At 37.0% G+C, this 12865-nt stretch overlaps 1 protein-coding gene across 4 annotated transcripts in view; it reads right to left on the bottom strand.

Annotated features, from left to right (window-relative positions):
* Positions 1-2521: 2521 nt before the first annotated feature.
* The window catches only part of fat3a (FAT atypical cadherin 3a), a 130294-nt gene continuing 119950 nt past the window's right edge, over positions 2522-12865 (bottom strand). For 2 of the 4 annotated variants that reach the window (XM_034529165.1, XM_034529164.1), the window contains exon 27: positions 2522-5210. In XM_034529165.1, coding sequence (XP_034385056.1) covers positions 4579-5210 — 632 coding nt within the window. In that variant the 3' untranslated portion in view covers positions 2522-4578. Of the gene's footprint in view, positions 5211-12601; positions 12638-12865 lie in introns of all 4 variants that reach the window. The other 2 variants (XM_034529163.1, XM_034529162.1) reach the window with 2 other exon arrangements.

Below are 12865 nucleotides of genomic sequence, written 5' to 3'. Positions count from 1 at the left end.
CTGATTAACTAAGGAGAGTAGTATAGGTTGGATGTGTTCTTACATTAAGTTTTTTAATTAGTTTTGGGAAATTGTTCCAACAGATGCTACATACAGATCATACAGGTTTTTTGAGCTGGTACAGACAAACAAGGCACAAATTAACAAAATCATAAGCTCTTTAAAAAGCTCCACATGTAGAGCTGCTTTTCGATTTGACACCATGTTTGTGAAATCTCTCAAAGGCACTTTAACTCCCCCATTGCTCATTTAATTAATGTGTCCATTAAACACAGCTGATGACTGGAAATGTGCCATTGTTACACCTGTTTTTAAATCTGGAGACCGCCTTGAAGCCAGTAACTATAGACCGATAAGCATATTGCCAGTACTGTCAAAGGTTGCACAGAAAGTCGTCATTCAACAACATTCCTTAACACGAGCACTTTTGGACTACATCGTATGCAGTTTGGCTTTAGAACTAATCATTCCACAGAAACTGCTACCTTGCACTTAATAGAGCAAATTAAATCAAGGCTCGACAAAGGAGGAGGAGTTGGTGCTGTATTTTTAGATCTGCGTAAAGCTTTCGATAGTCAATCATGATGTTTTAATATCTAAACTCTCTAAATGTAACTCATCTGAAGCACTGGCATGGATGTCTTCATATTGAACAGGATGCAATGTGTTAAAGTGTGTGATGCACTGTCCAGAAACAGGGAACGCACAATGGGTGTTCCACAAGGGTCAGTGTTAGGTCCCTTATTATTTAGTTTATACATCAATGATCTCCCTGAACAGTGTCATGATGTAGAACTGCAAATGTATGCAGATGACATTGTTGTTTACACAGTTGCAAAAACTACTGAGATAGCATCTGACAAGCTAACAAATGCATTGGAAAGGATCACACACGCTTAATCAATCTAAATGTCAACAAGACAAAAGGTAACCTCCTGATGCTGATATTCTTATCAAAGGTGAAAGAATTGAAATTGTTACTGATCATAAATATCTTGGCGGGATACTGGATCAAGATTTTAACTGCAAGAAACATGTAAAGATAATGGTTAAGACTATAAAGTACAATTTGGCTAATTTTAGACATATCAGAAACTGTCTCTCTCTGGATGCTGCCAAGATTGTTATGCATGCCATGATCCTTTCCCATATGTCATATTGCATTGCATGCTGGGGGCAGGCTGGTGAAACAACCATAAGACCACTGGAATCTCTATTTAAACCAACTCTTAAAACGTTGGACAAAAGCCATTGGATTTTCATCACTGTGGGATACTGGAGCAATACAATCTGCTGAGCTTTGAGAACTATGACTATTCAAATGTATGCACGTTCTATACAATCCTAAATGGTTTGGCCCCTCCTCCACTGGGTGACCAGTGAGTTCAATCAGATCCACCAGAAGAGCCTCCATGGACTCACCGTTCCATTTCATCCTTTTCTGTGAAAGACAACTCAGTGGAACACCTGCTGGACGTGGTGAGGAGCTGCAGCTCCATCAGCACTTTAAAGATAAACTAAGATATCAGCTGGTCAGCACTGTACTCATTGAGCAAAACTATTAGGGTTCGTATTACTTACTTTGAATGGTTTTTATTACTTGTGATAGTTTGTATGACTTACTTTTAATGTGCTGTACTTCTTACCACATGTACTGTTCTTTGTGTCTCATCCTGTACTGTTTGCTATTGTGTTATGTTTGTTATGGTCTGTCAAGGGACTACAGATGCAAATGAGCTGTCGCTACAATCTGGTACAGAGCATCAAATGGTGACATTCATGTTTTAACTGTACGTGGGCCCTTTTAAATAAAGATAGAATAAAGAATAGAATTTTAAAAAACAAAGACCACGCACAAAACGCAACTCATTACCTCCAAACTAAAGTATTTAAGCACAACTGATCCGTTGACTTCAACATTTCTCTAGTTAGCTGCGCAACATGCTAATGCTAATTTGAACAAGCTAATCTACAGCTTGAAGTTTGAAGTTGGGTCACAGACAGTCGGCCTCCGTGTTGTATGAATCTGCCTTGTGGGCTGCTGGTTCCTTTTGTGGGGACATTTTCAGTAAAACATAAAGTTATTGCACTGGATCTTCACTTCCCACCTTCATGATAAGAAGCCAACTCTGACTGGTTCTTTGGCACAAATGTTGTCAGAGATTAGGAGGAAAAGGAGAGAGGGGACATATTTATGTTGAAAAGCCATTTAAATTGAATGTTGCATAGTTTGTGAACTTTAACATGATGCCATTATAGAATGACCAACCATTTGTGTCATTTGACTATCAGAACTTTACACACAGGATCATATTGGTATTCTCCAGCAGTTTATTCTCATAATAACCTACATTATCAAACTCATCTCCAGAGAGCAAAGTATTATTATGAACCAGTGAAAAATGGATTCTTCTCAGAATTGATGACAAGTGACATAGTGTATAAGAACCTTTTTATTTCCTGCATTGAATTTGAAAGAAAACATTTAAAACAAAACCCACTCACTTTGCAATTTCTGCAGATAGGGGACATAATGTTGACACTGCTTAATGTCGTTGAACATTGACATTCATCAAAACATTACAGATGAAAGAAATGTACAAAAAGATTTCCTTATTACCTTCAAATGTTAAAAAAAAAAATCTGGGCAAAATGTGTCTTTATTAAAAGAAATGGCATTCAGTCAGTCAGTGGCAGAGGAGGAATGATGTGAGAATAATTGATATTCCACAGTCTTAGTGTCCACTTTTACATCAAACAGTCCCACAGAAAAACTCAAAGGAAGTTCAGGATTGCAATTACATATCTACAAAATCTAGCTATGTACACTGTACAGAGATTTAAACACATACTTCTGCTACAAAGTAAAAAGGAGCTGCATGCCCTAGTGATCAGACTATAGTACAATGCAGTGACTATCTGAAGCAGTCACGTGGGCCAGATGTTGACCTGCATACGGGTTTGACTTCGGTCTGCAGACATGTGAAGATGCTCCAAAGTAACAGAACACATCGGGATGCTGTGGCGCGAAAAGATGGCTTGTTCCCAAATAATGGTGTCAAATGGAACAGACCAAAGAAATGGTGATAAACTAGATAACACATGGAATTATGTAGCCAAAGGTTTTCAATTCTGTAGTGGCAGACAACATTACTAATGCTAGGAGTGGCTGCGGTTGCTCATAATTTACATGTCGAGGACTTACACTATACTACATTAACATTATTAACTATCTTGTTATCTAAACATACATTTTCTCCTGATCACTTCTGATTTATGGAATTGTATCCAGTTGCGGATGAGATATTCAGATTTACTGTGGTAAAAATATGACGATTAAACTGCTCCATTGACATTTTATGTCAAGTGAACCGTTAATTGCCAAGAACGACAATTAATTAGCCTCAGCCTCTTCATTCATGCTTCAAAATAACGGGTACATTCATCGGCAAACAGCTTACTGGTAACAGTCACATTCATACACGTGTACAGTGTGGATATTATAACCTCATTATTACTCTGCTGCAGTTGACTAAATGTTATTGTTCATAAAGGGGGATTAGTTCTCCAGCAGATTCACTATTGCTACTCAGATTGTTTGAGAGCCTTCCAAATCTAACTGTCTATTCATTTAATGGTCACTATATACATGTACTGTATGTTGTTAACAGCAGCTGATAACATTTGGTAACGACAACAATCTTTATCTTTAAATCAAACTTCCACTTAAATTTGATCCCACTCTGATAGAGTTGATCACCTCAAAATATTTTGGGGGGAATAAATGTAAAACAAGTAGATAGATATCTGTAGATGAGATAACCATTTTGCAATCTCGAGTTATCAGATTAAATACATTTACTATAGCAGCTCTTAACAATAAAAACACAGATATGATGATTAAAATGTGACGGCTTGATGGGCGGCGGGATTGTTTGGGGAAAGAGAGCAAGCACATTCCACATTAAAACAAATAAATGGCTTTTTGAAATGTGCCCAGAACATTGTTTCATACTTATTCACCAGTATGGTCCATACTAATTTACAAAGTCTGTACAGGCTTGGAGCATTACAAAGTTTACAAATCCAATAGGAAAATGGGTATTTATGTCCTTTTTTATTATAAGAAAGAAGTGCTCCAATGAGCTTCTGAGAAGGAGCAGGGAACCAAACAACCCTTTCACTTACATGATCATCCCTTCTCTTTTGTTTTCTCTACCGCATCTGTACATTTTAATCTCTTTTGGATTAGTCTTTCTCATTCACGTTCTCTATTACATTCTTTTCACATTACAAATGACTCCCTTTTGGAACAGGAAGGACACTTCTTATTGGTCTGCACAGCGGGGACAACACACGGAGCTCAGTGATCATGGTAACACTCCCATTTCTGGACAGAGTTGTGGTTTAAAATGTATGGTTTTAAGATATTGTTACAGTCTATAGTTGTAGCAGCACCTAGCATTGCTGACACTGTTATTCCTAACATCCACTTGTGCATCTCCTTTCATCTGCTCCGATATGATGTTCCTTCTCATCAATTGTACACCCCATAGGATCCCTGTACTGGTCAATCAATTACACCTCAGTCTGTTGCTGCGAGTCAGTGATGATGGTCACCCCTCGACGAAGCTCGTCCATACTGTCAAAGTCACTGCCATGTTCAGAGTCATCCAGCCCACAGGGGGCGGACATGTCCGAGGCTGATGATGCTCCCACAGACAGTCGCATATTTAGCGACACAGAGTCATCCGTGTCCACAGTTCCAGGGCTTACACCACTCATGGAAGAGCTAAAGTCCCCGTGGGCCTCTCCAATGGGCAACTGGTGGGGAGGCAGGTATTGGCTGGGGTGGAAGTGTGGCCGGGTATGCTGAAGCTCGGCGCTGCCAGAGCTCATGGTGCTTTCTTTGGAGACTGCTGGGTTGGTGGGCAGTGGGGTGTAGGGCTCAGCATATTCCTCACCTGTGGGCAGCGGAGGTGGCAGCTGGTCTTGGCTCAAGAACTCTTCTTCGTGGGGATGGGGGTAGTCGCTGTCAATGTCATAGCCTCCCAGGTAGTAGTCTGACTCCAGTTCACGAGTGCATCCTCCAAGGCGGGGGGCTGAGCCTGCTACCTCACTGACAGGACCTGCCTCATAGCCTGGTACGACCTCTTCAATGTCTGACAGCCTGGTGCTCGGCATCCAGTCTGATGTGTCCCAGTGATATGCTGGACAGTAGAAGGGGAGATGGTTAATAACAATCTAGACAACAACAAAGTAGTCTCCGAAATGTAAAGCTTTGCAGACATGACATTATGGTGCATAACCAGGCATATTAGACTCAAGAACATCAACAATACAGAGGTGTTAAAGGCCAGGTTTAACACAACCTGTTCAGCAACAATGTTAGGCCTTCAAAAGGTATGCGTCATGCACAATAGGAGCCTTTGAGGGTAGAGGTCACAGGTGTCACGACATGCTGAGGTTCATGAAGACTTCAACGGGCTTGGAGATTGGATTCTGGATGTTAACGGGAAACATCAAATATCTGGTACATTTTCCTATTGGTCAATGTAGCGAAGTGCTAAGAAAGCAGCATTGTCCGTGGGTTGTTGGATCCGATGCACCTTGTTATCACTTAAGAATTCCATGCAAATACTTAAAAATGTAGTATGAATACAAAGATAATGTTTATATTTAGTCAGCTTAGTAGCTTTCTCATATTGCAGCAACCGCAGCATTCTACCATTTGTTCTTTCTAATGTGAACCTTTGTTTCCCTGAGAAATCACCTATTGTGTTCTTGCAGATGATCACTAGTCCGTCTCAGAAGCAAAAGAAGAAGTATTGTGATATTGTTATTGTGCCAGAAAACCTCAGAGCTCGGAGGAGCTGTGGTGGAAACGTTGCGTGACCCAGGTGATGTCACAATGTCACCCTAACGTTATCTACAGTATGTGTGTTGATTAACTGAAATTAAAGCTGCAGGAAAATTCAATTCAATATTATTTTCTAAAATGAACTACTTTATTAAAAACATGCACATTTTTCTTCCCTATTTTTTTAACCGAGAGAAGAACATTTATTTTATTTTAGATTATGTTATATTAATAATTCATCCAGTTCAATTTGTTCTTTATTTAATTTGACAGGCAGTTGTTGAGCACACAGAAGTGCTAGGCTACTTCAATATATACGGGACTAAATCATAGTCACATAGACATAGACAAGGCAATGACTGTGTTCGGGACTTTTGTTCTTTATATAGACCTCGTTGAATTTTAATTCAAGTTGCACTCAAATAGCCCATGTGACTAATGTAACTAATGTAACTAATGTGACTAATGTAACTAATGTAACTAATGTAACTAATGTGACTAATGTAACTAATGTGACTAATGTGACTAATGTAACTAATGTGACTAATGTAACTAATGTGACTAATGTAACTAATGTAACTAATGTGACTAATGTGACTAATGTAACTAAAGTGACTAATGTGACTAATGTGACTAATGTAACTAATGTAACTAATGTGACTAGTGTGACTAAAGTGACTAATGTGACTAATGTAACTAATGTAACTAATGTGACTAATGTGACTAAAGTGACTAATGTGACTAATGTAACTAGTGTGACTAGTGTGACTAATGTAACTAAAGTGACTAAAGTGACTAATGTGACTAGTGTGACTAGTGTGACTAATGTGACTAATGTGACTAATGTAACTAAAGTGACTAAAGTGACTAATGTGACTAATGTGACTAATGTGACTAATGTGACTAAAGTGACTAAAGTGACTAATGTAACTAAAGTGACTAAAGTGACTAATGTGACTAAAGTGACTAAAGTGACTAATGTGACTAAAGTGACTAATGTGACTAATGTGACTAAAGTGACTAATGTGACTAATGTGACTAATGTGACTAAAGTGACTAAAGTGATTAGTGTGACTAATGTGACTAATGTGACTAATGTAACTAAAGTGACTAAAGTGACTAATGTGACTAATGTAACTAAAGTGACTAAAGTGACTAATGTGACTAATGTGACTAATGTAACTAATGTGACTAATGTAACTAATGTAACTAATGTGACTAATGTAACTAATGTGACTAATGTAACTAATGTGACAAATGTGACTAATGTGACTAAAGTGACTAATGTGACTAAAGTGACTAATGTGACTAAAGTGACTAATGTGACTAATGTGACTAATGTGACTAATGTAACTAATGTGACTAATGTAACTAATGTAACTAATGTGACTAATGTAACTAATGTGACTAATGTAACTAATGTGACAAATGTGACTAATGTGACTAAAGTGACTAATGTGACTAAAGTGACTAATGTGACTAAAGTGACTAATGTGACTAGTGTAACTAATGTGACTAAAGTGACTAATGTGACTAATGTGACTAGTGTGACTAAAGTGACTAATGTGACTAATGTAACTAATGTGACTAATGTGACTAATGTGACTAGTGTGACTAAAGTGACTAATGTGACTAATGTAACTAATGTGACTAATGTGACTAATGTGACTAATGTAACTAATGTGACTAAAGTGACTAAAGTGACTAATGTGACTAATGTGACTAAAGTGACTAATGTAACTAGTGTGACTAGTGTGACTAATGTGACTAATGTAACTAAAGTAACTAAAGTGACTAATGTGACTAATGTGACTAAAGTGACTAAAGTGACTAAAGTGACTAGTGTGACTAGTGTGACTAGTGTGACTAGTGTGACTAATGTGACTAGTGTGACTAATGTAACTAAAGTGACTAAAGTGACTAATGTGACTAAAGTGACTAATGTGACTAATGTAACTAGTGTGACTAATGTAACTAAAGTGACTAATGTGACTAATGTGACTAAAGTGACTAATGTGACTAATGTAACTAGTGTGACTAGTGTGACTAATGTAACTAAAGTGACTAAAGTGACTAATGTGACTAGTGTGACTAGTGTGACTAATGTGACTAATGTGACTAAAATGACTAAAGTGACTAATGTGACTAATGTAACTAATGTGACTAAAGTGACTAAAGTGACTAATGTAACTAAAGTGACTAATGTGACTAATGTGACTAAAGTGACTAATGTGACTAATGTAACTAAAGTGACTAATGTGACTAATGTGACTAAAGTGACTAAAGTGACTAATGTAACTAATGTGACTAAAGTGACTAATGTGACTAATGTGACTAATGTAACTAGTGTGACTAGTGTGACTAATGTAACTAGTGTGACTAGTGTGACTAGTGTGACTAATGTGACTAATGTGACTAGTGTAACTAGTGTGACTAGTGTGACTAGTGTGACTAATGTGACTAATGCGACTAATGTAACTAATGTGACTAAAGTGACTAATGTGACTAATGTGACTAGTGTGACTAATGTCACTAATGTAACTAATGTGACTAATGTAACTAATGTGACTAATGTAACTAGTGTGACTAATGTAACTAGTGTGACTAATGTGACTAATGTGACTAATGTGACTAATGTAACTAGTGTGACTAATGTGACTAATGTGACTAATGTGACTAATGTGACTAATGTAACTAGTGTGACTAGTGTGACTAGTGTGACTAATGTAACTAGTGTGACTAATGTAACTAATGTAACTAATGTGACTAGTGTGACTAGTGTGACTAATGTGACTAATGTAACTAGTGTGACTAATGTAACTAATGTGACTAATGTAATTAATGTGACTAATGTAACTAATGTAACTAATGTGACTAATGTGACTAAAGTGACTAATGTGACTAATGTAACTAGTGTGACTAGTGTGACTAATGTAACTAAAGTGACTAAAGTGACTAATGTGACTAGTGTGACTAGTGTGACTAATGTGACTAATGTGACTAATGTAACTAAAGTGACTAAAGTGACTAATGTGACTAATGTGACTAATGTGACTAATGTGACTAAAGTGACTAAAGTGACTAATGTAACTAAAGTGACTAAAGTGACTAATGTGACTAAAGTGACTAAAGTGACTAATGTGACTAAAGTGACTAATGTGACTAATGTGACTAAAGTGACTAATGTGACTAATGTGACTAAAGTGACTAAAGTGATTAGTGTGACTAATGTGACTAATGTGACTAATGTAACTAAAGTGACTAAAGTGACTAATGTGACTAATGTAACTAAAGTGACTAAAGTGACTAATGTGACTAATGTGACTAATGTAACTAATGTGACTAATGTAACTAATGTAACTAATGTGACTAATGTAACTAATGTGACTAATGTAACTAATGTGACAAATGTGACTAATGTGACTAAAGTGACTAATGTGACTAAAGTGACTAATGTGACTAAAGTGACTAATGTGACTAATGTGACTAATGTGACTAATGTAACTAATGTGACTAATGTAACTAATGTAACTAATGTGACTAATGTAACTAATGTGACTAATGTAACTAATGTGACAAATGTGACTAATGTGACTAAAGTGACTAATGTGACTAAAGTGACTAATGTGACTAAAGTGACTAATGTGACTAGTGTGACTAATGTGACTAAAGTGACTAATGTGACTAATGTGACTAGTGTGACTAAAGTGACTAATGTGACTAATGTAACTAATGTGACTAATGTGACTAATGTGACTAGTGTGACTAAAGTGACTAATGTGACTAATGTAACTAATGTGACTAATGTGACTAATGTGACTAATGTAACTAATGTGACTAAAGTGACTAAAGTGACTAATGTGACTAATGTGACTAAAGTGACTAATGTAACTAGTGTGACTAGTGTGACTAATGTGACTAATGTAACTAAAGTAACTAAAGTGACTAATGTGACTAATGTGACTAAAGTGACTAAAGTGACTAAAGTGACTAGTGTGACTAGTGTGACTAGTGTGACTAGTGTGACTAATGTGACTAGTGTGACTAATGTAACTAAAGTGACTAAAGTGACTAATGTGACTAAAGTGACTAATGTGACTAATGTAACTAGTGTGACTAATGTAACTAAAGTGACTAATGTGACTAATGTGACTAAAGTGACTAATGTGACTAATGTAACTAGTGTGACTAGTGTGACTAATGTAACTAAAGTGACTAAAGTGACTAATGTGACTAGTGTGACTAGTGTGACTAATGTGACTAATGTGACTAAAATGACTAAAGTGACTAATGTGACTAATGTAACTAATGTGACTAAAGTGACTAAAGTGACTAATGTAACTAAAGTGACTAATGTGACTAATGTGACTAAAGTGACTAATGTGACTAATGTAACTAAAGTGACTAATGTGACTAATGTGACTAAAGTGACTAAAGTGACTAATGTAACTAATGTGACTAAAGTGACTAATGTGACTAATGTGACTAATGTAACTAGTGTGACTAGTGTGACTAATGTAACTAGTGTGACTAGTGTGACTAGTGTGACTAATGTGACTAATGTGACTAGTGTAACTAGTGTGACTAGTGTGACTAGTGTGACTAATGTGACTAATGCGACTAATGTAACTAATGTGACTAAAGTGACTAATGTGACTAATGTGACTAGTGTGACTAATGTCACTAATGTAACTAATGTGACTAATGTAACTAATGTGACTAATGTAACTAGTGTGACTAATGTAACTAGTGTGACTAATGTGACTAATGTGACTAATGTGACTAATGTGACTAATGTAACTAGTGTGACTAATGTGACTAATGTGACTAATGTGACTAATGTGACTAATGTAACTAGTGTGACTAGTGTGACTAGTGTGACTAATGTAACTAGTGTGACTAATGTAACTAATGTAACTAATGTGACTAGTGTGACTAGTGTGACTAATGTGACTAATGTAACTAGTGTGACTAATGTAACTAATGTGACTAATGTAATTAATGTGACTAATGTAACTAATGTGACTAATGTGACTAGTGTGACTAATGTGACTAATGTAACTAATGTGACTAATGTAACTAGTGTGACTAATGTAACTAATGTGACTAATGTAACTAGTGTGACTAATGTGACTAATGTAACTAGTGTGACTAATGTAACTAATGTGACTAATGTAACTAGTGTGACTAATGTAACTAGTGTGACTAGTGTGACTAATGTGACTAATGTGACTAATGTAACTAGTGTGACTAAAGTAACTAATGTGACTAATGTAACTAGTGTGACTAATGTAACTAATGTGACTAATGTAACTAGTGTGACTAATGTAACTAATGTGACTAATGTAACTAATATGACTAATGTAACTAGTGTGACTAATGTAACTAATGTGACTAATGTAATTAGTGTGACTAATGTAACTAGTGTGACTAATGTGACTAATGTAACTAATGTAACTAGTGTGACTAATGTGACTAATGTAATTTGGGGATCTTACAGCGTAACTGTATTATAATACATTGTAAATAATATATGGACAAGATATTGGTCCAAGCAAAACCAGGCTGCATTTCTTATTTGGTGCAATGGGACTCGGTTGGGGAATGCGAAGGTGTTACATTGAGCACTGGAGCCAACAATCAGAACGGTACACTGTATCTCACCACAAAGGGTCCTCTGACCAAAAGGACAATGTACCAACAACTCTGCAGATTAATTTACCTGAAGGCAACGTTCATTTTAGAGTGAGTGAAGCAATAACAAATCAAACAAAAAGACATCCATGCATGAAAGCAGAACACAAACCATGAGGTACCATCACTGAGCTGGAAATCCAAACAAAGTGACATGGTGGGATGCAGTAAGGTGAGACAGGCAAACAGTGGAGCGACACCTCTGAGCTGCTAATTCAGCACCGCACAATGAGAGGCAAACAAACTGTGGGAGGGGGGGGAACCACATCAAACCACACATACGGACACACACCTCTGACCCGGAGAGGAATTATGTACAGGTGGGTGTACACAGAATTAGAAAGATACAGGGGGTAGACAAAAGATAGTCTGGTATAGAAATGAAAAGTGATTTCCACACAGACGATCTGGGCCAATGCCCGGCTACAGGCGCACAGCGTCTGGTTTTGATACTACTGGGCCAAGGTGGACCTTAGGTGTTGGCTTCTGTTTGCTCGATGCAGCTCATTTGATATTAAGGGGACAATAAGTGGTCGATTTTGGCCTAAAGATGCCCTGCAGAAGTTTTCTGTGAACAATCTCAAAGCTTTGAGTGTATCCTTGTTGAATTATTATCCCTCCTCAAGAAATGAAAACAAAAACCTGCATCCATGTTTAACAGCTACAGGTATTCTTTCTTCCATATATGCCTTTTGCTGGTGAAATATTACTTTTTTATGTAATGGAATTTAATGGGAATTTGACATCTTCTTCTGGACCAAATAATTCATAGACTGATCTCCCAGCATCTTCATCCTCAAACCCTGGTGACAGCAGTACAGCAATGTGCACCAACAAAGACACTAACTGTTATGACAAAAAAACACATAGAAGTAAATGCTGCTAATTAATATATGACTCGTGGATTCTGTTAATCCACTAACAAAGTTATTTTCATTGGGCGATTGTAATTTTGTCTACTCGCTGATGGAGATAGAGAAAGAGAAAAGAGATAGAAAGTAGGGAGGTAGCAGTTGGGTAGGTATGTGGGGTACAGGAAGTAGTCACCTCTGTTGTAGGTTTGACCATGGTCCATAACTGACACTGTCAGATGGAAGAACACAACACAGTATTGAATCACAAGTGTTTGCTTTTCTAATGGAATCTCACAGGAAGATGATTTAGGTTACAGGTGCTGTTGGAATTTGAGTTTCTAAACCGCTTCGATTCTCAGAAACAGATGAAAACTGATCGGGAACTCAATAATAAAAGTGAATATTTAATAAAACAAGCTCCGTATCATTTTACCCACGATAAAACAATGACAACTGT

Source organism: Cyclopterus lumpus, chromosome 25, assembly GCF_009769545.1.
Source record: "Cyclopterus lumpus isolate fCycLum1 chromosome 25, fCycLum1.pri, whole genome shotgun sequence".
Lineage (NCBI taxonomy): Eukaryota > Metazoa > Chordata > Actinopteri > Perciformes > Cyclopteridae > Cyclopterus > Cyclopterus lumpus.
Note: the sequence above shows the minus strand (reverse complement) of the source record. Positions and strands in the feature narration are given on the sequence as shown.